Source organism: Cynocephalus volans, chromosome 12 (assembly GCF_027409185.1).
Source record: "Cynocephalus volans isolate mCynVol1 chromosome 12, mCynVol1.pri, whole genome shotgun sequence".
Lineage (NCBI taxonomy): Eukaryota > Metazoa > Chordata > Mammalia > Dermoptera > Cynocephalidae > Cynocephalus > Cynocephalus volans.
Genome location: NC_084471.1, coordinates 7,654,492 through 7,679,189, shown reverse-complemented (window position 1 = coordinate 7,679,189; position 24,698 = coordinate 7,654,492). Strand labels below are relative to the sequence as shown.

At 49.8% G+C, this 24,698-nt stretch overlaps 1 protein-coding gene across 1 annotated transcript in view; it reads right to left on the bottom strand.

The window, feature by feature from the left end:
* Nucleotides 1-14,842: 14,842 nt before the first annotated feature.
* Nucleotides 14,843-24,698, bottom strand: part of SCUBE1 (signal peptide, CUB domain and EGF like domain containing 1) — a 135,870-nt gene continuing 126,014 nt past the window's right edge. Inside the window, exons 18-23 of the mRNA XM_063115609.1 lie at nucleotides 24,457-24,624; nucleotides 23,208-23,369; nucleotides 21,025-21,222; nucleotides 19,168-19,320; nucleotides 18,658-18,737; nucleotides 14,843-14,995 (exon numbers count right to left, since the gene is read on the bottom strand). Coding sequence (XP_062971679.1) covers nucleotides 14,843-14,995; nucleotides 18,658-18,737; nucleotides 19,168-19,320; nucleotides 21,025-21,222; nucleotides 23,208-23,369; nucleotides 24,457-24,624 — 914 coding nt within the window. The remainder of the gene's footprint in view (nucleotides 14,996-18,657; nucleotides 18,738-19,167; nucleotides 19,321-21,024; nucleotides 21,223-23,207; nucleotides 23,370-24,456; nucleotides 24,625-24,698) is intronic.

The following is a 24,698-nucleotide window of genomic DNA, read 5'->3' as shown; positions in this document are numbered from 1 at the left end:
TCCCCGGGCCCGCCGCCGCCCCCCCGCCCGCCGCCGGGCCGCCCGGCGCGAAGCTCGGGCCGCGAGGCCCGCGGAGCCTGCGAGGCCGCGGGTGTCCCTGGGCGGGGTGCGTGCGGGGGGAGGATACGTGTGGTGGCGTTAGTGGCTTGGGGCTGGCCGCGTGTGCGCACGCGCGACTGACGGGGCAGGTGTTTTAATCTCACTCCTCGGGTGGCTGCCGCAGGGGTTGCCGGGAGGGCGGAAATACCGCGTCCCACGAGGTCAGAACCGGAAGAGACTAGGGATGGGCCGGAAGTGGCCCCTGGGGCGCGGAGACGCGGGTGCGGCAGAGTTGCGCTCCCGCCACAGACGCAGTTTGACGACTTGCAGACTCCCTGCGGGTGGGAGGAGTTCTCAGATTCGTTCGAATGCTTCACCAAATTTAGGGGCTGCAAAATCGTGGCCCTTCTTAATTTCTGTATATTTGGATCTGGAATGTAAATGTATCCAATTAAAACTGGGCGTACCATCAAAAGAGATTTTTCCTTAGAAGTTGAGATATTTAAAAGTGCAATTACAGAATTTAAAAAATCATTCTCCTTTGAACTCTCATTGATTTTTCAGTTCTGTTGCTCCACGGGGATGCATTTCAATGTCTCCCTGTTTGCAATTTTGTAATAATTGTAGTTTGCTAAAAAGCTCGGGCTGAAATTTCTTTGGCGCTTCAATTGCTATTTTGATTAAAAATTTTTGAACTGAATCTGAACAAAATGCTCTGGTTTATGGGACTTGTTCAATGCCATTGTAGGACACATGTTGGTCTTCAAAGACTCACATTTCCAAACTCCAGTAGGTGAGGGGTGCAGAGAAGAACGTTACTGCCACACTGAAGTACTTTTTTGTAGAAGAAGTAATTTGATGTAAATCAAGAGTCATGCTTCACAGAGTGATATGTCAACACACCTCTGTAGCTCCACGTGTTAGTTTGTTTTCAGGCATGGTCATCTTAAAATAATTACTTACTTTTGAAGTGGGTGCGATGCTTCTGCATCAGAATTGTGTCATCTGGTTTGTGGTTAGTGATATCTCTTTGGCCCCCATGGTGGAAGGTCAGTAAAGGTTATTCTATGGAAGTTTCATTTTCATAATCAACTTTGAGAAATGGAAATTCAGAAGTAATTTTTAATTAAATGTGAACTTCTTAAAAAAAGTTTATTTCTCCTGAAAAGGTTTATTGCACATTAAGAAAAAAAAATACTACTAAACAATATATAAATAAGCTAGATTTATACCATATATAAAAGGAGAAAACCACTGCAGCAAAAGTAGTCAGCCTTCTCTGTACTTGTGCAATCTAGAGTGGGACCACCCTGCATCTATTTCCCACAGTTTTCATGTACACCTAACCTGTAATTTCCCTGAGGCTTCATGCATCTTGCAGGGCACAGAGAAGGCACTACTCAGGTTGTTGGTAGGCAGGGACAGCAAGACCTCACTCTGAATATTCAGTAAAGAACAAAATCATATTGTAATTAGGTAAGAATTATTACCTACTTCACAGATCTGATTACTGCAGAAAAACTGGATCTTGGTGATATTGTTTGACTATATTATTTATCATGCCCTATAGTCTTATGCCTATAAAGATTGTATGTATCATACTCATAATTATTTTATTATTAGCAACCGTTGTTGCACTAACCGAAAACCTGTTATCTCTGACACCTTCATCTTCCTCACCCTTTATATTAGCGTGGAGTCTATCCACTTCAAGGGACAGTAAATCCAACTCAAACTGGCTTAAGAAAATATAGTATTTATTGGCTTACATAACAAAGGAGTTCATGTGGGCTTTAGGTCCAGCTTGATTTAGGGGCTCAAAGAATATCACCAGGATCCAGTTTTTTTGTCTTGTCTCTTAGCTCTGCTCTTCTGTGCACTGGCTTCTCTCTCCAGTAGGCTATCCCCTTCTAGTAGCTCCAGCCCACATCCTCCCAGGGATCCAGTCCCAACGGGGAAGGGAGCCTGAGTCTCAATGGTTCTCTCAGGTAAACATCACTGACTACAAGGACCGCACACTGACTGGAGCCAGCAGATTGATGCGCAGGGTCCCAGAGCTCTTCCTTTGTCTTCTGAGATCCAGCCAATGAGAAACGTCCATAGGCTAGTCACCCAGCCCCAACCCCAACCCCTAAGTTTTTCCTTTAAAAATCCTTGCTTGTAAACTTTCAAAGAGCTTGGGTTTTTCAGCATTAGCTGCCCCTGCTCCAATATACTGGCCTTGTAATTAAATGCCTAATTTCCCTCACTGCAACCCGGTGTCAGTGTCTTGACTTAGCTGTACTTGGGTGAGCGGATCTATTTGGTTTGGTAACATTTCATGAATTTGCCTATTCTGGATATTTTATAAAAATGGGAACATACAATATGCGACTTTTTGTGACTGGCTTCTTTTACTTAGCATGTTTTCAAGATTCATTCTTATTTTAGTATGTTTCAGTACTTCACTGATTTATATGGCTGAATAATATTCCACTGTACAGATATACCACATTTAGTTTGCCCATTCATCAGTTGATGGACGTTTGGGTTGTTTTCACTTTTTGGCTATTATGAACAATGCTGCTGTGAACATGAATGTACAGGTTTTTGTATGAATGTGTTTTCAGTTTTGTAGGGTATATAACTAGGGTTGCAATTGCTGGGTCATATGCTCACTTTATGTTTTACTTTTTGAGGAACTGCCCAATTGCTTTCCAAAGTGGCTGCACAATTTTACATCCCAAACAGCAGTGTATGAGGGTTCTCATTTCTTGCCAGCACATGTTATTATTTGACCTTTTTGATTACAGTCATCTTAGTGGCTGTGAAGTGGTGTCTCATTGTGGTTCTGATTTACATTTCTCTAAGATGTTGGGCATCTTTTCATGTGCTTATTTGCCAATTGTATGTCTTCTTTGGAGAAATATCTATTCATATTCTTTGCCCATTTTAAAATTAGGTTATTTGTCTTATTGTTGAATTGTAAGAGTTCTTTCTGTATTCTGGATACTAGACTATTATCATATATATATATATATATATATATATTTTTTTTTTTTTAAAAGATGACTGGTAAGGGGATCCTAACCCTTGGCTTGGTGTTGTCAGCATCATGCTCTGTGAAGTGAGTGAACCAGCCATCCCTATATAGGGATCTGAACCCTTGGCCTTGGTGTTATCAGCACCGCACTCTCCTGAGTGAGCCACAGGCTGGCCCTAGACTATGATCAAATTTTTGACTTGCAAAGATTTTCTCCCATTCTGAGTTACCTTTTCACTTTCTTGATAGTGTCCTTTGAAGCCCAATTTTAAAATTTTGATGAAGCCCAATTTTGCTATTTTTTCTTTGGTTGGTTGTTATTTATAAAGGTGTCATATCTCAGAAGCTGTAGTCTAATTCAAGATCATGAAGATTTACCCCTCTGTTTTCTCCTAAGAGTTTTATAGTTTTAACTCTTACATTTAGGTCCTCAATCACTTTGAATTAATTTCTTTGTATATGGTGTGAGGTAGGGGCCCAGCTTTATTCTTTTGCATGTGGATATCCAGTAACACCATTTATTTATATTTTATTTTTTAATTCTCTTTAATTTTTATTGAATCATAATTGATTATACATATTTTTGGGGCTCAACATTGATGTGTTGATCAAATCACTATTATTAGCATATGTATTGCTACAATCTTATTCTTTTTTTTTTATAAGATGACTGGTAAGGGGATCCTAACCCTTAACTTGGTGTTGTCAGCACCATGCTCTCCCAAGTGAGCCAACTGGCCATCCCTATATAGGGATCCAAACCCTTGGCCTTGGTGTTATCAGCACCACACTCTCCCTAGTGAGCCACAGGCTGACCCTAAATCTTACTTATTCTTTATGCCCCTTGTCCAATCTCTCCTTATGCCCCCTCCCTCCACCCCAACCATCTAATTACCCCAGATTTCTTCTCTCTTTCTGAAAGAGTAATGGTTACTCTGTTGATTTGTTACATAGATGATCTGTCCAATGCTGAGAGGTGTGTTCAGGTCCCCCAATATTATCATAGAGCAGATGCTTCTACTGTCACTCTGGAATGGGCTTTGTGGAGAGAGACATCCTCTTATTTTCTTTGATCTCTGCTGGTGACTCTCCTTGTGTCAATCCACTCCAGTGGCTGGCGGACCATCTGCATGGTGGTTGTGGCATCTAGTCGCTTTTGTGGCAGCCGTGGTTATTGTGGCAGCTGTGGTGGGCCACCCACATGGAGGTGATGTTTTGGCATGCTCCTTGGTGCTGGTGGTGTGCCTGGTTGTGTGTGGGGGGTCTGGTCTTCAGCTCCATGCCTCAGGTCCTGGGGCAGGCCCCAAGGTGCTGGTGGTGTGACTGGTTGTGGGAGGGGGGGTCCGGTCCCCATGCAGTAGCACCACTTATTGAAAAGACTGTTTTTTCCTCACTGAATGGTCTTGGCACCCGTGCTGAAAATCAACTGACAATAAATTTAAGCATTCATTTCTGGCCTCTAAATTCTAATCCATTGATGTATATGTCTATCCTTATGCCAGTACCACACAATCTTGATTAATGTAGGTTTGTAGTAAGTTTTGAAAATGGGAAGTGTGAGTCCTACAGCTTTGTTCTTCATTTTCAAGATTGTCTTGGCTATTATGGGTTCCTTGCATTTCCATATAAATTTTAGGATCAGCAAGTCAATTTCTGCATAAAAGCCAGTAAGGATTTTGATAGGGATTGCATTCACCCTGTAGGTCAATTTGGGGAGTATTGCCTTCTTAACAACATTAAGTCTTCAAATCCATGAATATAGATCTTCTTTAATTTCTTTCAATGATGTTTTATAGTTTTTATTGTACAAATTTTGCACTTGTTTTGCTGAATTTTTCCTAAGTATTTTATTCTTTTTGATGCTATTATAAATGGAATTTTTTCTTAATTTTTAGGTTATTTGTTGTTGTTGTATAGAAATATAATTGATTTTTGTATATTGATCTTATATACTATAGTCTTGCTGATTTTATTAGCACTAATAGCTTTTTTTGTGAATTATTTAGGATTTTCTTTATACAAGATCAGGCCATCTGCAAGTAGAGATTGTTTTATTTCATTTCCAGACTGGATGCCTTTTCTTTCTTTTTCTTGCCTAATTGTCCTGGCTAGAACCTCCAGCACAGTGGTGAGCACAGACATCCTGGTCTTGTTCCTGCACATAGTGTTTTAGAGATATATCCCTGTTGTTGCATGAGATTATAGTTAATTAGTTTTCACTGTAATAATATAATATTTGTGTGACTATATTGCAGTCTTTCACTGATAGACTGAGGTTATCTGAAACTTTTTGCTCTTATAAACGTGAAGCTATAAATATTCTTGTATGTTTCCTGGTACATATATGTAAAAAGGAGATTCTCCATTTATATTTAGTAAATTGGTCCACATCCTGATTCTTATTAATCAGACTTAATTTTTGCCAATCTAGTGCCTTCATGGTATCTCTTTGTTTTCTTAATTTGTATTTCTATTACTATTAATGTGGTTGAACAACTTTTCAAATGGTAATTGGCCATCCTGTTTTCGTGTGTGTGTGTGAAATGCCTGTACATGTCTCCCTCTCTTTTTTTTTCCTTAAATATTTTTAAGTGATATTTCATCAAGTTTATTTATTTATTTTTTGGCATATGGATAGTACGGGGATCTGAATCTTTGACCTTGGTACTCTAACCAACTGAGCTAACTGGCCAGCCCACTTTTGCTCATTTTTTTATTGAGACTTTTGCCTTTTTCTTATTGGTTGGTAGGAGTTTTTAAAATATATTTTGTGTACTAATCCCTTGTCAGCTATACGAGGGTACTTCAAAAAGTTGTGGAAAAAGAGAATTAAAATAACACCAAGGTCATGGGTTCAGATCCAGCCACCACAAAAATAGAATAAAATAAAGTAAAAAGATAATACAATCTTTCCATGAAGTTTTCAAAGCACCCTTGTATATGTTGCAAATGTCTTCTTCCCATTTGGCTTTGTCTTGTCTCTGTGTGGTGTCTTTTGAAGAACAGAACTTTAAAATTTTAATGTAATAAAATGTATCTTTTCTTTCATTGTTGGCACGTTTTATGCCTTGTTTAAGAAACCCCTCCCCCTTAAGGCCAGAAATATGTTTTCCTAGGTCTTCTACAAATTTTTAAGTTTTCCTTTTGTATTTAAGACTTAAGGTATCTGAAATTGATTTTTGTGTATGTGTATATGCTATGAGATAGAGACCCAATTTCATTTTTTGTGACATGTGAATAAGTGATTTTCCCATGACTATTTATTGAAAAGTTAATTCTTCCCCACTGAGCAGCAGTGACACTTCTGTCATTCCAAATATGTGTGGGGCTATCTCTAGGCTCAGTTGTGTTCAGTTGGTCAGTTTGTTCATCTCTGCACAAATTCCGTACTGTCTTAATTTCTCTAGATTTTAGTAACACTTGATATCTGCTTGGCTTAGTTCTAAATTATTCTTCTGTAGAAGGGTCTTGGCCATTTTCAACCATTTGCTTTTCCATATACAGTTATGGAAATATTTTAAATTACAGATTTAATTATTAGTAATAAGATTCTTCTGATTTTCTATTTTTTTTGTTGTTAAGTTTTTTTAGGAATTTTACTACATCTACATTTTCATATCTATTGGCAGAAGCTTGCTTGTTTAAAAACTCCTTTAAAATGCGAATTTCAATGTCCAAATATATTATGTATTTAATCGCATAATTCTGAAGTGGATAGAAAAGGCTACAGATGGCATCCACATTTTGCTAATAATGCCTGAATTTGATTACTGAGCTCTCTTAGAGTTGAGAGAGAGAAAGTCCAGAAATACTGTAATGTGCAACAGGTCAGTCCCAGATTGATCAGAGGTGAGGTCTTCTGAATCTCCACATCACACAGAGCGAGGCTGGAACAAGCCAGAATATGGGCCTTCTACATATAAGGAATTTGGAATTCATCTTGGATTTTGGGATCTGGGGAACAAGTCAGGCCACACTCGACCCACACTTCTCTCACGTTTGTGACCTAGGCTAGGCCGCTTTTCATCTCATTGTCCCGTCTAAAGAGGCCTAATCTTCTGATACTATCTTCATGGGGCTTTGGTAGAAATGTCTAGTGTGGTGTGTGTTCTGAAGACATCATCATTACTTTCTCCTTAGACTTTCTTTTCTTTAATTATGGTAAAATAGGCAAAATATACAGTATACCATTTTTTTTTTTTTTGTCATTTTTCGTGACTGGTAAGGGGATCGCAACCCTTGGCTTGGTGTCGCCCATACTGCACTCAGCCAGTGAGTGCACCGGCCATCCCTATATAGGATCCGAACCCGCGGCGGGCGCCGCACTCTCCCGAGTGAGCCACGGGGTCGGCCCAACAGTATACCATTTTAACAGTTAAAAAAAAATACAGTTCAGTGGCAAAAAGTACATTCACGTTATTGTACCACCGTCCATCTCAAAACTTTTTCACTTTCTCAAACTAAAACTCTGTATCCATTAAACACTAACACCTATTCTCTTCTCCTTCAGCCCAATTCTACTTTCTGTCTCCATGAATTTAACTACTCTAGATATCTAAGTGGAATCATCAAGTATTTGTCCTTTTGTGCCTGGCTTATTTCACTTAGCATAATGTCTTCAAGGTTCATCAAAGTTGTATTAGAATTTCCTTCCTTTCTTAAGACTGATAAATATTCCATTGTATACTTTTATCCATTCATTTATCAATGGACATTTGAGCTGTTTCCATCCTTTGGCTATTGTGAATAGTTCTGATGTGAACATGGTGTACAGATATCTGTTCAAGTCCCTGCTTTCAATTATTTTGGTTATATATGCAGAAGTCTTCTTAGACTTTTAAACCGTTCTGTTAAACCAAGAAATGACCTGGTGTTCACAGTATCATTTCTGTGGAACATTAATTGATATTTTATAAATTGTTTTTTCTCTTGTTGAGTGTATGATGCTCAGATGGTTCGTTATTGAGGAGAGTAGTTTTTATTAGCCTTTATGGAGTTCTAGATTTCTTTTAGAATCTGATAAAAGCAATGGGCGATATTACCAGAGAAATGCATGCGTGCAAGTGTGCATGCACACACACATAGCATTGCGCATCTAATTTCGAGGGGTCCCAGATTCCTTGAGGCTTACTGTGACCATGACCTCCAGATTAGAGTCCTGATGTAAAAGAATATCTCTCGTTTCATCGTGTAATTTATCAGGAGAAATGGGATTTGAAACACGGGCATTTTACTTTCTGCCAGTTCATTTAGGAACATGTCTGTTTCCTAAATTTGTGTGCCCTTCTATTTCTCCACATGCAGATCTCAAACTCACTGCTTTACTTTTCAGAAGGTTACTGTAGCTGCTTTACTTTCAGCCCCCAACAGTCATGACATTTCTTAAATTTTTTTTCTTTTCTGGATTCCAGTTACCGCCCCACCGCAATTATGACCTTTGATGAATAAGAGAAAAGAGCATTATTTAGGTTCATATCCTGTTTATTATTAAAGTGATTTTCACAAATGTTTAATTACATGCATATGGGGGAACATGATGGAAAAAACAAAACTTTGAATATTTGAGGCAACTAAAAGGAAAATGTGGTTATATTGGTATTTGTCATTCTTGTAGGCAGTTATTGCCAAGTGTCTGGACAATACAGCATCTTCACAGAAGCCCAGAGTGAAGGCTGAGAGCACAAGGGTACAAGTCTGTGGTATCCTATTCCCAGGGCACTGTGAACCAGGTGTGTGCAGAGTGATTTAAGGTTCTGATCTCAGAAGAATAAGTGTCTCTGCAGATCTACGTGGCCTCTGGACTGAAAAACACTGGGCATCAGTTGGTTCTCTCTTTTTCCCTCTAGGCACTGCTTGTCTGCTGATGGCACTGGCCCTCTCTGTGATATGTGTGTGCTGGCATGGGACCTGGGACATCTCCCCAGGTCTGTGCATGGCCTCGTTGAGAGCACTAGGAACGACTCAGCATGAGCACTTGTCACGTTTGAATGGTGAGTACCCTGGCCACCTGGTAGAGAAGGCAGGAGCCAGGCCTTTTTACGAATGAGTTTTAGTGCTTGTTAAGGAGAGAAGGAACAGCACTCAAGACCACAAGGCCTCAACTCCTCCTTTCACTCTTCTCTCTCTACCCTTCGTATCCCTGTCCCCAGACTTCCCACTCCCAGGACTGACCTAGTGAGTTTCCAATCCATAAAATTCAAGTTAGTCAACATTTTATTTTTTTGGCTGCTGGCCGGTATGGGGATCCAAACCCTTAACCTTGGTGTTACCAGCACCATGCTCTAACCAAGTGAGCTAACCGACCAGCCCTGTTCAACATTTTACAGAGACATTTCCTACTTTGGGATTAGATGGGCTTGGATTTGATTCCCAACAGTTGAACTACTAACTATTTGTCTTGAGCATGTCACTTGGTCTCCCATAGTCTCAATTTCCACATCCAAGGAATGGGTTTAACTTCACTTACCTCACAGGGCTGGGTAGCTATCAAGGACTATGTGTTGATATCAAGGACTGAGCCCAGAGCCTGGCACACAGTAGGCACTGAATGAGTGTTAGCTTCCCCGCCTGTTGAGACTAGGGGAGTACAGGCAATTTCAGAGGGCCCATCCAGGGGCCTCCATGCTGGCGTGGTCCTGCACAGAGCTCAGGAGGCCTCAGGTATGCAAAGGGCCCTGCATTCAATGGGGGCCAACTGAGCAGGGTGCTGGGAGGAAGAGCAGTGTCATGCTTGTGTTGCCTGAGCTCTGAGGATGACTTACCACCACCTGGTGGCCTTTCCAAGAAGCAGGGCAGTCTGGATAAGGCAAACTCCAGCTCAGTCCTGCTCAGGACTTCTTCCAGGAGGGGCTAGCCACCAGTGGGTGCTGCGGAAGCAGAGGCAGCCAGGGGAGAGTAGGAGCTATTTGCTCTGTCTCCACGTGTTCAATGAGCATTTTCACTCCAACATCAAGTCCTTCAGGCTTTGGCCTGAATGACCTCCACTTGGCGCTGTCACCTTATTCAGAAGGGCTGAGCTGCCGCCATGTGTAGCTTTGGTGAAGAAGAGGGGCCTCAATATAAGATGCAGTTTGCCAGGCTGACCACTGTCCAAGCATGGAATAGAGAAGGCAAAAACAGCTGGAGTCCCTGGGTGAGAAGAGAGGCACCTCCCTTCCTAGGCACCGACTGCCAGGTGAGGTCAGCAGGCGATTGTGGGGGCAGAGCCCACTGTCCTGGACAGATTGTGTAATCTTTGTGTCCACATACTGCACTGGTTTCCTGTCTTTCTAGGAGCTCGGCACACAGTAGGTGCTCAGTAAATGTTTGCTAAATGACCCAACTTATTTCAGTATCTTACTCTTCGGCTGGGGTGTGGAGGCACTGGAATAGTATTCAACTCCCAGAGTGTTGACTAGGCACCCACTACGGCTCCAGCAGGCTGGAGTCTGTTGTCGTGGAAAAGCCCAGGTGGGAGAGCTGCAGGTCTGAGAAGCTGCCCGGTGATCATGGCCACGTCTCTCAGAGACTGAGTGCACACAAAGCGAAGAGGACAGTTCAGGTAGAAAAACCGTGTTTGTCAGGTCGGGGAGAGAGGTTCTCTATTAAAGCTTTCAAGTTTGGTCTCTTTTGCCATCACTCTCTGGGGGCTTTTTGGCTCCTATTTCAGTTCTTCTTTATCTGTGTGTCCCAAACCCATGGCTGGCAGGGGGAAAGCTGCCAGAGACCTCCACTTGGGCCTCACAGCCTGTGTGTCTGCACCTCAGCGGTGGGCGAGGAGCTGAGAAAGATGTCCCCTCTGTGCACAGAGTTGGGGAGCCGTGGTCACCACTGCTGGCCAGTGAGACCTGTGCTGGGGTGAGGGGTGCAGAGGCTGGGGTGCGCAGGGTGCTTGTGCTGCTGGAGAGACTGGGTGGAGAGCCGAAAGCAGGAGGAGGGAGGTCAGCACAACACTGCAGCCGCAAGACTCTGGCTCAGGTAAGAGAAGAAGTGGGAAAATATAAAGGCTAATTCTGGGTAGCAATGAGGCCACCTCCCTGCAGGCCATCCTCAGTTCTACCTCAACGTATTGGGGGCTTGGTAGGCCACCAAACCTCGTGGCAGATTCTTTCCCTTTCCTCAGCATGTTTCTGTGGAGCAGAGTGCTGGGAGATGCCAGGAATGCGCGACAGAAAGGCTTCTCCCAGGTCCCACCGCTGCGGCCCCTTCACTCCTGCGGCCCACCTGACTGCCTGGGAGCCAGCTCGGTTTTCCACCCCCACCTCCACAGAGGTTCTCTGGCTGCCCCAGGGCATGATGCCCCACTAACCTGCAGACCTTGGCATCCTCTTTCAGGCCTGGCCAAATGGCAAAGCTTTGGTTTCCAGAAGCTTGTTCCCTTGCTCTTTTCCTTGGGAGCACAGGGTGCAGTGTGGCTGCTGGGAGTTTGTTGACTGACCAGCTACTGAGGATCCATTGCTGCTCAAGGCCAAAGCCCACAGTGGGTTGTGCTTGTTTCTGGCTCTGCTCCTCCACTTCTGGCTTCTCCCTCAAACAGCACGGGAGGCTCCTGCGCTCCCTGGGTTTGGCTTCCATCCTTCTTCGGGCCTTGTCATGTGGCTTTGCCCTACCTGGGCAAGTCCTTGTCCCCTCATTCCCTTTTCTCTACACCTCTACCTTGAACCAGGTGGCATGGCCACCATGTGTCAGTCAAGCTACCACCAGCTTCAGCCATATGCAAACTTGAAGAAATGTGCTTTGCTGTCCAGGGAGCTCTTCCTGGGACCACCAGGCCCTGAAGACCTGAGTTAGATTTGGGTTTTATAGTGGGACCCCTAAGTCCCCCAATGTGGGGCTGATGTGAAGATCCAGGACAGTCTCCACCCCTGGACTTAAGATTCAGGAGATAGTTTTACTGGGAGGGCTGAATAGGGACTGGGGGGCAGCTGGTGGATTTGGGATGCTGGCTACCTCACACTCAAGGGCTCAGGCATGGGGCAGGAGGTACACAGCTCTTGAGAGCGAGGGAAGGATGAGAGCCCCGCGTCTGCATCTGCCCCTGCCTGGATCTTCCCTGGGGACACTGGGCATGGCCTGACCATGGTGGTGGTGAGTCCTGGAATGTGAGGGGAGATGTGTGGTTGCATTAGTGGTACACGGGTGGCAATGGCCAGAAAACATCCAAAGGAGTTGCAGAAAGAGCTCAAAAGGGGTTGAGAACTCTTTCTGGTCTGTGTTTTGAGAGGACTGAAAAAAAAAAAAACTTTAAAAAGTGGGATGGTTAATTTTGTGTCAACTTGACTGGGCTAAGGGATACTCAGATAACTGGTAAAATGTTATTTGTGGGTGTCTGTGAGGGTGTTTCCAGCGGAGATTAGCATTTGAATCAGTCGACTGAGCCAAGATCTGCTGTCAGCAGTGTGGGTGGGCGTCATCCAATCCACTGCGGGCCTGAGTAGAACAGAAAGGTGGAGGAACGGAAAATTCTCTCTCTTTGGAGCTGGGATGTTCATATTCTCCTGTCCTTGGACACTGGCACTCCTGGTCCTCAGGTCTTCAGACTGTGGGCGTTATACCAGCACCCCCCAGCTTCTTAGGCTTTTGGACTCAGACTGAACTACACCTCCAGCTTTCCCAGTTTTCCAGCTTGCAGACTGCATATCATGGGACTTCTTGGCCTCCACAATTCTGTGAGCCAATTGCCATAATAAATCCCCTCTTATCTATCTATCTATATATCCTACTGGTTCTGTTTCTCTGGAGAACCCTAATAAAGAAACAAAACCCCTCCCAGTATCCTCCGTTTGGTAGCTGTTGCTGGGGGCTCTAATTTCTTGGGATGACTGATGGCTTGACAAAGGCTGGTCTGCATAGCATGTGCCCAGGGGAGGGGCACTGTGCTCCTGGGAGGGCTCACCAGTTCACACTGACCTACCCACCAAGTGCAGAGGCTCCCCCAGTCCCCAACTTGAGTTGGACTTTGGCAGACAAGGCTGCTGATGGCAGCATTAACCATGCTGGAGACTCAGCTGTTACTGACATACGTAATGGCAATGAGTAATCCCTGAGTTTCAGGACCTTTTTTGAATTGTAGAATGTGTCATGACCTGCCTACCTCGTCACCAAGCCCTGAATCTCCAGAGACCTCACTTGCCTGCCTTCCATCCTTACAGTCCTAATGTGCCACAGATGTCTGTCAAACTCATCTCTCATCAGGCAGACTGGGCCTGGGGTGACCAGGAGGAAACCTAGAGGCGACTCGGAGCCGGTGGTTGGAATTCATTTTAAGATTCTTCCATGTTCCTTGGGATTTTCAATATTTGTTGACCCAAAAAATACAGACCATTTTCTATGCAAGTCCGAGAGCTGGTAGCAAGCAGTCTCATGATCAGGCGAGGCCTCACAGGCCTCACCGCACTGCAGGTCTTAGTAGCTCCATCCCAGGCGCTGGCTTTCCAGTCGAGTGGGACCTATTGCAACTTGGTCACACCCCAGACTTCTCTTTTATAAACAGAGACTCTGAGAGGGAGGCAGCCTGGTGTAGCAGAAAGGAGACTGCACAGAGAGCCAGGCTTCCTGACAGCCACCTGCCCCCCCTGGGCCTCAGCTTTCCTCACTGGTAAAGTGAGAAGTGGGTGGCCACTGTCTGAGGCCCCTCGGGGCTGCACAGCCTGCACTCCCATGAGAAAGGCCTTGCTTCCGGGTGACATGTGGGCACAGCACACACTCCAAGGTCATTGCCACAGGGTCAGAACCCAGGCCCCTTCAGCAGTTTATTGTTGGGCCCCTGTGCCCACTAGGAGTGGGTCCAAGGATAAACTGCTTTCTACGGTGTCCCATCTGAGGGCAGTGACATTGCTTGTGAGGGGATTGGGGTGGGGCCAACACTACAGCAAAGCATCTGAGCCCAGTTCCCAAAGAACTGGTATTCAAAAGCGTGCCCCAGGCAGCCTGTGCTTTCCCAGGCTCATGTGCACAGAGCGGGCAGGTGCCTGGAGGAGCAGCTTAATCATTCAGGGAGACCAGCCATAGTTGTGACTCTCAAGGACTCGTGGGAGAGAAGGCGGGGTTGCAATTAATATTTACATTACTAAAGAGGATTTTCCTAAAGTACCCACAAATAGAAGTATATATATTTTATATTTATATTTATATATATATAGTACTTAATTAGATGTTCTATCAAGGGAAAGCACAAACCTACAGTTTCCTCCCCTAGCAGTTCTGTTCCATCCCGTCACAGAATCTTTAGAGCCCGACAACAAAGCACCCATGTCCTGTGCCCATGGCCGGAGGAGTTGGCAGACTGTGGTGGCCCTGTGGACATCGACACAGGAGTATCAACCCCCACAGATGGCCCACACCCTTCCTTCCGTGGCCTGGCTTCCTGTCTTGGATTACAAAGGTCCAAGCTTCCCAGCACCTCCAAGGGGAGAGCATCGGCCACACTCCTCTCCTAAAACATCAGGCAGAGGGCACCTGCAACCCTGCTGCCCAAATGCTGGGCATGGGACAATCTGGCTCAGGCAGCATCCTGCTAGAGCTGGCCTAGGAGAGAGCACTCTTGGTGTTGTGGGAAATAAAGAGGCAGAAGGAGGGAGAAAGGCTTGCTGAAGCAATGTTTTCACACTGGGGCGGTGGATCTGAGGGGTGCCTGGGCTCGGTCTCAGCCTTCCACGGGCTGGTGGGCTTTCTGGAAGGGCACACATTATGGATTCCCCAATACAACGTGGAGCCGCCTTTCAGCTTCTACCATGGAGGGAAGGAACTCTCCCCCCCGCCTTGGTATACCCGGACATCCCCGAGTAGGGCAGCACCGCAGCATTATTTGTAGGGCCGCAGGAATCGGGACACTTTGGAGCGCAGCAGTTTGATGAAGGACCGTGGGAACATCTCCTTGGACTCCTGGGCTGTGTACTTGAAGTAGTTCTGTGGATGTGCCAACACATCGAAGAGGGCCTTGATCAGCTTCTTGTCCTGTAAGACACAGTGAGGCTGGGTAGGTGGGGTTGAGGCTGGGGTCCTGAAGGGGCTACGGGGTGTCTGCAAGGCCAGGGGCATGGGGAGAGGCTGGGTTGGCTGGTGAGGTTCAGGACTTCCACAGACCCTATTTGGTTTTAATAGTGTAATTGGGTTTAATATAGTCTTTTGGTTTTAACTGTTGGGGTTCCACCATTATTTTAATAAAAAAGGGTTCTGCTGCAAAAATACTAAAACACAACACTTTGAAAACCAGAAAACACTGAGCATAGAGCACAGGCTTTGGAGGCCAACAGATCTGGGTTTGGAATCGCAGCTCCACCACCTGCTCACCAGCTCTTTACCCTCAGGAAAACCACTCTGCTCCTCGGAACTCCATTGTTCCATCTGTACAGTGGGGTAACGCTCCCCCTCTCAGGGCTGTGATGAAGGTTGCATGCCTTGCTGTGAGCAGAGTCTGATCCACGCTGGTGCTCAGTACAGGTCTGCTTGAGGAGCTAAGCAGCAAACAGGGGCTGTGCTCACAGAGCCAGCGGCCACAGGAGCAGACACAGCCCATGTGTGGCTGGTGTCACTTACAGGCTGGGCCCCCGCTCTGAGTCCCAGTGTCCTCATCTCTAAAGTGGGAAATGCCACTCTGGAGGAGAAACTAAGTAGATGTGAGCCCTGGCTGTGGTCTCCCTGAGGACAGGCCCAGCAACTGTGACTCTGGCAGAGTCCTAGAGCCTGGCCCGGGGAAGTTCCTCAGCAAATGGCTACCACCACATCCTGAGGCTTGAAGCTCGTGGTCTTGGTGACCTTGGCTGCATTTGCTGCCTCTGTGTCTGACCTGTCCTGGCACACACTCGTGTGTCTCTCTCTCTCTCACACACACCCGCACAAACACATTCCACACACACAGCCTACGCACCACACACTCACCACACACTCACACCACCATACACTCACTACACACTCACCACACACACTCACCACACACACACACCACACCACACACTCACCACTCACACACCACACACTCACTACACACTCACCACACACACACACACACCACACACACACACCACACCACACAGTCTCACCACACACCCCACACACACACCACACACTGACCACACCACACTCTCACCCCCACCACACCACACAGTCTCACCACACACCACACACTGACCACACCACACTCTCACCCCCACCACACCACAGTCTCACCACACACCACACACTGACCACACCACACTCTCACCCCCCACACCACACAGTCTCACCACACACCACACACTGACCACACCACACTCTCACCCCCACCACACCACAGTCTCACCACACACCACACACTGACCACACCACACTCTCACCCCCCACCACACAGTCTCACCACACACCACACACTGACCACACCACACTCTCACCCCCCACACCACACACTCTCACCACACACTCACCACACACCACACACTGACCACACCACACTCTCACCCCCCCACACCACACAGTCTCACCACACACCACACACTGACCACACCACACACCCACCACACAGTCTCACCACACACCACACACTGACCACACCACACTCTCACCCCCCACACCACACACTCTCACCACACACTCACCACACACCACACACTGACCACACCACACTCTCACCCCCCCACACCACACAGTCTCACCACACACCACACACTGACCACACCACACTCTCACCCCCCACACCACACACTCTCACCACACACTCACCACACACCACACACTGACCACACCACACTCTCACCCCCCACACCACACACTCTCACCACACACCACACACTGACCACACCACACTCTCACCCCCCACACCACACACTCTCACCACACACCACACACTGACCACACCACACACCCACCACACAGTCTCACCACACACCACACACTGACCACACCACACTCTCACCCCCCCCACACCAGACACTGTCACCACACACCACACACTCACCACACACCACACACCACACAGTCTCACCACACACCACACACTGACCACACCACACTCTCACCCCCCCACACCACACAGTCTCACCACACACCACACACTGACCACACCACACACCACGCACTCTCACCACACACCACACACTCTCACCACACACCACACACACACCACACACTGACCACACCACACTCTCACCCCCCCCACACCAGACACTGTCACCACACACCACGCACTCTCACCACACACCACACACTCTCACCACACACCACACACACACCACACACTGACCACACCACATTCTCACCACACACCACACACACTCATCACACACGCATCACGCCATTGAGAAGCAAACAGTAGTGGTGTTCCTTCTCTGTGCTAGGCACAGTGCTACATGCTGGAGACATAATGTGGAGCCTGAACCGGAGCAGCTCCTCCCCCATGAGGGGTCTGGGACCAAATAAACCTAGAAAAAAACCTAAAGTGCAATGCTGACGGGTGCCAAGAAGGAGGGACATGTGAGACTCTAAGAGTCTGTGGTAGGTGTGGCTTGGGTAAGGGAGGTCCAGGCAGGCTGCCCAGCAAACAGGACGTGTAAGCTGAGAATAGAAGGATGGGACATTCTCTAAGGAAAGGGATGGGGGAAGAATGTTCCTGAGAGGCCCTTGGTGAGTGAGAGTGTAGTGAGTGTGGAGACAGAGCTGCTGCAGATGCAGACGGTGGCCCTGCTGGCCAGGGTTTGTGTCCTAAGAGGAGCAATGGGAACACTTCCAGTTCTAGAGAGATGCTCCCAGCTGCAGGGTGGAGCTGAGGGTGCAGGGGCCGGGGTGGCAGGGGAGGGTGAGAAGGAGAGAGTCAGGCACCATCTACAAGATGGACTGATGCAGAGGCCAGGGCAACTCTCTGCTTTCTGCCCAAACAGACAGGGGGCCTGAGGAGGAAATGTGTGCGGCAGCACCACCAATCACAGGCCTGGAACACAAGAGGCGAGTCTTCCCTGGACTCTGCAAATCACCCATTTTCTCAGATGCGGAGACAGCTGGAGCAGGGGTAGCCAGGCAGATGTGGCCCCGGCCCTGTTGTCCTCCACAGCACCCTGGGCTTCCATGCTGAGGGCACTGCTGCCCAGAGGCTGAACTGGGGCCAACCCCCAGCCCAAGGAGACCCCTGCGTCTGGCCTCACATGGTGAGAACCACATCCCTGGGCCTCTGGCCAGTACCTACTGTGTGACAGTCACAGCCTCCTCTCTATGACAAGGTGGCTCTGCTTATCCAGGCCATAAGCAGGAAGAGGAGGGAGACTAGTCTTAACAGTGCAAGTGGCTCCCAAGGGACAACAGCAGTGGGTAGCTTCCACTCATTTGGGACACCACCATGCTAAACTATCCTCATTTCACAGATGAGGAAAGTCAGGCTGACAGCTGGTAAGAAACCTGCCAAGGGCCATGTCACCAGGTTCTGGTCACCATGCCCCCACCAGACACCTTGTCTCAGGCTTCCTGGACTGGGGGGCCAGATGTGCAGGGCCCAGTTCCTGCCCCCAGGGCCTCTTTGACCCCAGCTCCTCCTCCTCTCCTGTCACCACCCTCCCTCCCTCATCTCTCCAGGAGACCAAGGTTCAAGGCTGGCGGCAGGGATCGCCCTGGCTCACCCCAGGGTTACGTGGATTCCCTTTAACAAACTCACTCACTTTCAAAATTTCCTGGTGATTCTCCGAGGCGTACAGCCGCCCATCGCGCACGATGTCTTCTATCAGCTGCTGGTAGTCCTCTGGGCAGCCATTCCACAGGGGAGAGAAGGCGGCGAGGGGCTTGAGCCCGCTACTGCCCACCACCTGCAGCCTCTGCCCGCCCCGCTCTGGCCTCAGGCAGGCTGTGGCTGGACACAGCTCTGCCTCTGCGCCTTGTACCCGGGCTTCCCTCCACCCGCACTGGCCTCCTCGGGGTTTGGCTACCTAGAAAACCCCAACTTAACCCTCAGAACCCTCTGCGGGCAGCTTCTCAAGCCTGCAGACACGGCTCATCACTCCCTCACCTGTACCGCCCGGTGCCCTCAGGCCTGTCTGCATCTGGCCCCTCAGGGTATTCTGTTTCTGGTTTTGTACCCCTGCTAGGCTGCAGCTTCCTGAGGGCAGGGATGGGTGACGCATCTCTGTGGCTGCTGGCGCACAGGGGGCTGTCAAGAGACAGTTGCGCCTTACCATCGTAGGTGACATAGGGCACTTGGAACCCTTTGCCGCTGTTGCCTTCGTTGGACTTGAACTGGATCCAGAGCTTCCGGGAGCGGGAGGTGAAGGCGATGGGCCGCTCGTAGGTCTGGCAGGTCTCGTAGGTGGTGATAGATGTGGGTGAGGCTGTGGGGGCGCCGTGCCACTGCTGGGCTGCCTGCAGCTTCACAGCTCCTCACTGACCCCCATCCTCCTGCCTCAGGTCACTTGCCTCCCTACCTGCTCAGCCACCAGCACCTGCAACACCTGGTTCCCATACAGCCAGCTCGCTGGTCTCTGTGCTTGTTCCCTCTGCCTCAGGTGCCTTTCCCTGTCCTCAATCTCGGCTCCTACTCATCCTTCTGAGACCCAGTTCTGCGCCCCCTCCTCTAAGAAGCTTCCCTGGCTGCCCCCTCCCCACCTACCACTGCTCTGCTCTGCTCTGCTCTGGTGAAGTCCTCTCTATTGGTTTCTCTCTGCCTCCCTCCAGCCAAATGTTCCTCCATGACAGGGCGTATGCCTGCACCCAGCACAAGCCAGGGCTGGGTAGTAGCTGAGGGAAGATGTGGGAGATGAGCCAGCATGGATTGCTGAGGCCGGAGGCTTGGACTTGGGCAGTCCCCTTTCCCTGTGAGCTGATGAACAAGTCTGCTGACCCCTGGGGTGCCTGCCTCCTCACTGTTCCCTGGGGGTCCCTCCTGAGGTGCCCTTGAGGTAGAAGGTCTGCTCCCCAAGAGCTCGGCCCTGCAGGTGGAAGGTGGAAGGGAGGCTGCTGGGGGCCAGTGAGGCCGGTGACGGGAATGGGTGGGGCAGGTGGTCCTGGGCTGGGCTCTGACTGGCTGTGGGACCCTGGGTTCTGGCTCTTTCTGGCCTCAGCCCCTCCACTGCACATTGGGGCTGTCTGGCTCATGAGCTACACTGAGCAGGTGATACATGCATGTGCTTGCACACATGTACAGCACTACAGAGAGTAAATGACAGGCTTCCCTCCTTCCTTCATCTCCTGCTCCTCTGGCCAGTCTCCATGTATCCAGAGACGTTTTTGGCCCAGACAAGAGGGCGTGTTTTTGCCTGTCTGGGTCCCTGGCCTTGTTCCTCTACCATTCTGACTTGGAGCTTGCTTCCTGAGGGCACCCACAGCCCAGCAACGGCAGTGAGGGCCCCAGGCTAGATATACCGTAAGGACTGAACCAGGTCCCCGTGGGGGGCTCAGGTGCTTCCCAGGCTTTCTCGCTGGCTGCTGTGGCCATCTGAGCACACACTTGTCCACACCCACTGCTGAGAGGCCAGCCCTCTGCTCATCCCGTTCCCTCCTTCACTCACCTGAAGCTCATCATGGGGGCTGATGAGCCAGGAGTCTAGGGCTCAGGGAGGGGAAGGGATGGGCTGTCTGAGGCAGGCGTCCTGTGTGCATGCATGGGCGGGCCCTTGGCTCCCCCAGGCCTCAGAGGGAGGCGAGGAGAACTGTGGAGTGGGAGGTGTGACAGGCAACGGTGGGAAGGGGCACCGTAGCTCGTCAGACGACTGGGATGAGAGACTGGCTTGTGGCCAGAATTGAGACCAGACCTGACAGGTCCTGATTCCCATGTTTAGGGCATACCCTAAGCTTTCCAGACCTTTCCACAGAGCTCTGCAAAGTCCAGTTCTTACAGTCAGACCCAGTGGGTTTCAAACCTGCCTCGCTGGTGAACTCTGAGTGACCCGTCTCCTCTGAGCCCCAGCGCCCTCCCCCCGCCCCACTGGGGCAGCCATCCCTGCCTGGTGGAGCTGTACCAAGATGGTGGGGAGTGTGGGCACATGGCTGAGACTGTCTCTGGTTCCACTGTCCCCTGCCCTGCGACCTGCACGTACCGCTCTTCCTCATGACCAGGACATCGCCGCACTCATCCTCGATGGGCAGGAAGATCTCAGGGACCACGATGAGGATCCTGCGCTTGGGGGGTGGCGCGATGTGCCACACGCACTCAGCATTGGCTGGGTAGTCGCCGGGGTAGTTGGGGGACTCGATGTAGCCTGTGTAGTCGCCAAGCTCTCCACCACAGTGCTGGTCTGTGGGCACCGTGGCCCGAGGGCCTGGTCAGGCTCGTCTGGGTGGGTTCCCTGGCCGGCTGGCCCCTCACACAGCCTTGCAGGCCCAGGACAGGGCTGGCCTGTCCCCTCCTCAGTCCAGCCTCCACCCAACCCTCTTGTGCCAGCCAGCCAGACCCTAAGCCAATCTCCCTCAGGGTTCCTGCCTGGGCTGCCCCCTCAGCAGGAGGGCAAGTCCCCCATTCATGCCTGTTGGTTCTCTGAGTCCCAGCCCCAGTGGCTCCTTCTTACTGGGCTGCCTCACTTGATGCAACCCCACCTATTTCCCTGTGGCTGGGCCTTGTCAAGGGCACTGAGAGGGCTTGGAGCCCTCACTCCTCCTGCAGGCCCTCTCAGTGCCCCTGCAGGCGGTCAGCTCCCCCAGCCATCCCTGCTTCTCCTTGCCAGATCTCGCGTCTCAGCCAAGTCTCAGGTGTGGAAGCCCAGGTGAAGACCCAACTTGCCATTTCTCTCCATTTACTTATCTGTCCACTCACTTAGCCAAACTCACTGAGCCCCACCGGGTGCCAGGCATGGCCACCCTCCCCACCCGAGGCAGGAAGGCTCAGGACAAGCCAGACAGAAGGGAACAAGCAAGCAATACTGAGGAAAAGATAAATGTCTTCCTTTCTTTTCTTTTTTAACTAAGCTGTTCAACCTAAAATAGGCCAAACATGATGTTTTTATGAGCTAAACGGTTCCTAGCCTTAAACTTTTAAAATAAATCACCTTAGTTCTGCAAAAGGAATTGAGTGTAAATTTTTTTTTTAAAGATGACCGGTAAGGGGATCTCAACCCCTTGACTTGGTGTTGTCAGCACCACGCTCAGATAGTGAGTGAACCGGCCATCCCTATATGGGATCCGAACCTGTGGCCTTGGTGTTATCAGCACCACACTCTACCAAGTGAGCCACGGGCCGGCCTGAGTGTAAATATTAAGTATACATATTTTTCCCATACATTTTCATTTAAATATCCTCTCCTCACTTCAACATTTCTGGGGAGTAGTTCATTTCCACCTGCAGCATTCCAGAAGCTTCCTTCCCATGTGGCTTCCCCACTGCTATCCACTAGGAGGTTTAAAACCCCATGTCTGTAGAGCTCCCCCACTGTGCTTGTCCTTCTGCTATGGGATGGACAGCCCTGGGCAGAGGAGATGAATGCCACCTCTAGGTCTCATCCCCTTTTGCGGACTTGTAAGCTGTTCCAAACATGGCCAGCAGCCCTGGCAGGGGATGATTGGCTGTACGTTCACTAGGAAAAGGTAAAAAAACAGAAAAGATGCCCCAGAGAACTCTAAAAAATGAATTAAAAATACCTGAATAAAAGGTAGCATCTTCTTTGTTATGCCCAAATGACTTGCTGGGTGAAAGGCTGGGGACTGTGTCTATTTCCCAAGTCGTCTTATGTTGCCCACGTTTCTTTTGGCTAAACTGCGCCTCTCACACACACACAAGGTCTGTCTGACCTTCCCCTGGCCCTTCCACACCTTGTCCACAGCCAGCACCCTGCTTCCCCTTGCTTTAGGTCGCCTGTTTTGTGTCCACTTGGCAGCCTAGATGGCCTGTGCCTTTGGAGCTGCAAGGCCTGGCACTTGGCCACTGCCCCCATAAGCCTTGCTGCTCCCTCCCTGGCACAGGGGCCTGGCTGCTTTCTCCCCACGATCCAGAAATCAGAGCACGGCCTGGCTTGGAGCACAGGCTTAGGCTGCATCTGGGTGAGTGATAAGGACTGATGAGGGACAGGTGCTCCACAGAGTGGGCTAAGCCAGGGCTGCCCCACTGGGCCATCAGGCTTAAGATGATAGGGTTCCTGGGAATGTCCCGCTGAGCGGGGGTGATGAAATGGGAGAAGTCAACAGTCCCCTTGTGGACACGGTGTGAGGTTAGGTCTCACTGTCCCCACAACTGGCCCCAGCTCCTCCCAGCATCCCCAGCTTCCTTGCCACGGGAAAGAACAGTGCCTACTTTTGCAGTGTGTGACATTGGTGGAACCATCGAAGTCAGTGCTGGTGTTGCCTGGACAGGTGATGCAATGGTTCTGGCCAAACTCGGGCTGGTAGGTGCCAACAGGGCAGCGGATGCACCGGTGGGTGGTGGTGTTGTAGTAGTGTCCAGGGGAGCAGTGCACTGCAGGGAAGGGGACAAACATGGGCGGGAGAGGGGTGCTGGTGGGAAAGGGCATGGGAACATTCCCCCTGGGGCCTCCCCTACCTTGAGGTATGTCTCAGCACATAGTTCAAGGCCCTTCCCTATGGCTCCAATGACCTCCCGCCACCCAAGTTCTACCACAGCAGTGGGGTGGGGGGACAAAGTGAGGATAGCATTCTGGAAGCTAGGAAGAGCACGGTGAGGGGGCCCATGCCAGATGTGGACTGAGAACTGATAATGGCTCTGGCAATGCAGGGATCACATAGATCACCTTGATGGGAGTAATTCTGGGGAGTCATAGGGGTGACAGTGTGAATAGGGGGGTTCAGAGGAGAAAGGGAGGGGAGGAAGTAAGACAGCGAGTCCAGACACTTTCCACAAGGCTAGGGGGAAAGGGAGGAAAACATGGCTGGAGCTGGAGCGGGGCTAGAGAGGGGGCATTTCTCTGTTAGAATGGGAGATTCAGCAGTTTGTGGATTAGGGGAATATCTGGAGAGGCAGCAAGCTCTGTGGAGTGAGGGCCCTGCCTCCTGGCCTTTGCTGGCGGCACAGACTGACAGACACAGTGAAGGACCACGTGGAAGGGGAAGCAGGGCCTTCAGCTGAGAGAGGGGCAGGGGTGGCGGGGGGTTGGTGAATGAGGAGTGGAGTGGCTGGACACAGAACTGCAGGAGCACGTCTGCTGGCAGCCCTAGAGGGGAGTCTGCAGTTCAGGTGAGCCTCCTCTGACCTGGCCCCCACTGCCTAGGCTGCTCTCCCGGCCCCCTTCACCTTCCTCACCCTCCCAACATTCCTTCTAGACTCAGCCCAAGCGCCTCCTGTTCCCAGAAGCCCTCCCAGTGCCTTGAGGAGCTCCTGGGTGCTCAGCAAACTCACGACTGTAACCGCTGTCCTTGTCTCAGTGCATGGCACAGTGCTAGTCACCCATGTGCACTGCCTGGTGGCTCCAGGCTCCTTCTCCGACCTTGGAGATTTGCCACGTTGAGGAGATGAGGGGCGTTCATGGAAAATGCCCCAGAGCAGCCCAGCCCTGCCCTCGGGATAGGCAGGTGGGGGGCATCCTCACCTTTGGCCTCGCAGTCCTGGAAGGACACAGTGCCCTCGTGCTTGGTGAGCAGCCCCCCTCCGCAGGGGAAGCAGCCGGTGCGCCCGGGCTCGGGTTGGTACGTGCCCATGGGGCAGGCCTGGCAGGGCTTGAAGCCATCAGCTGAGAAGAATCCTGGAGAGCACTGGCCTGGAAGTCAGAGGTCACAGTTCAGGGTGGGGGGACGGATGCCACAGTCCTTGAGGCTGTAAGTGGCCCCAGGC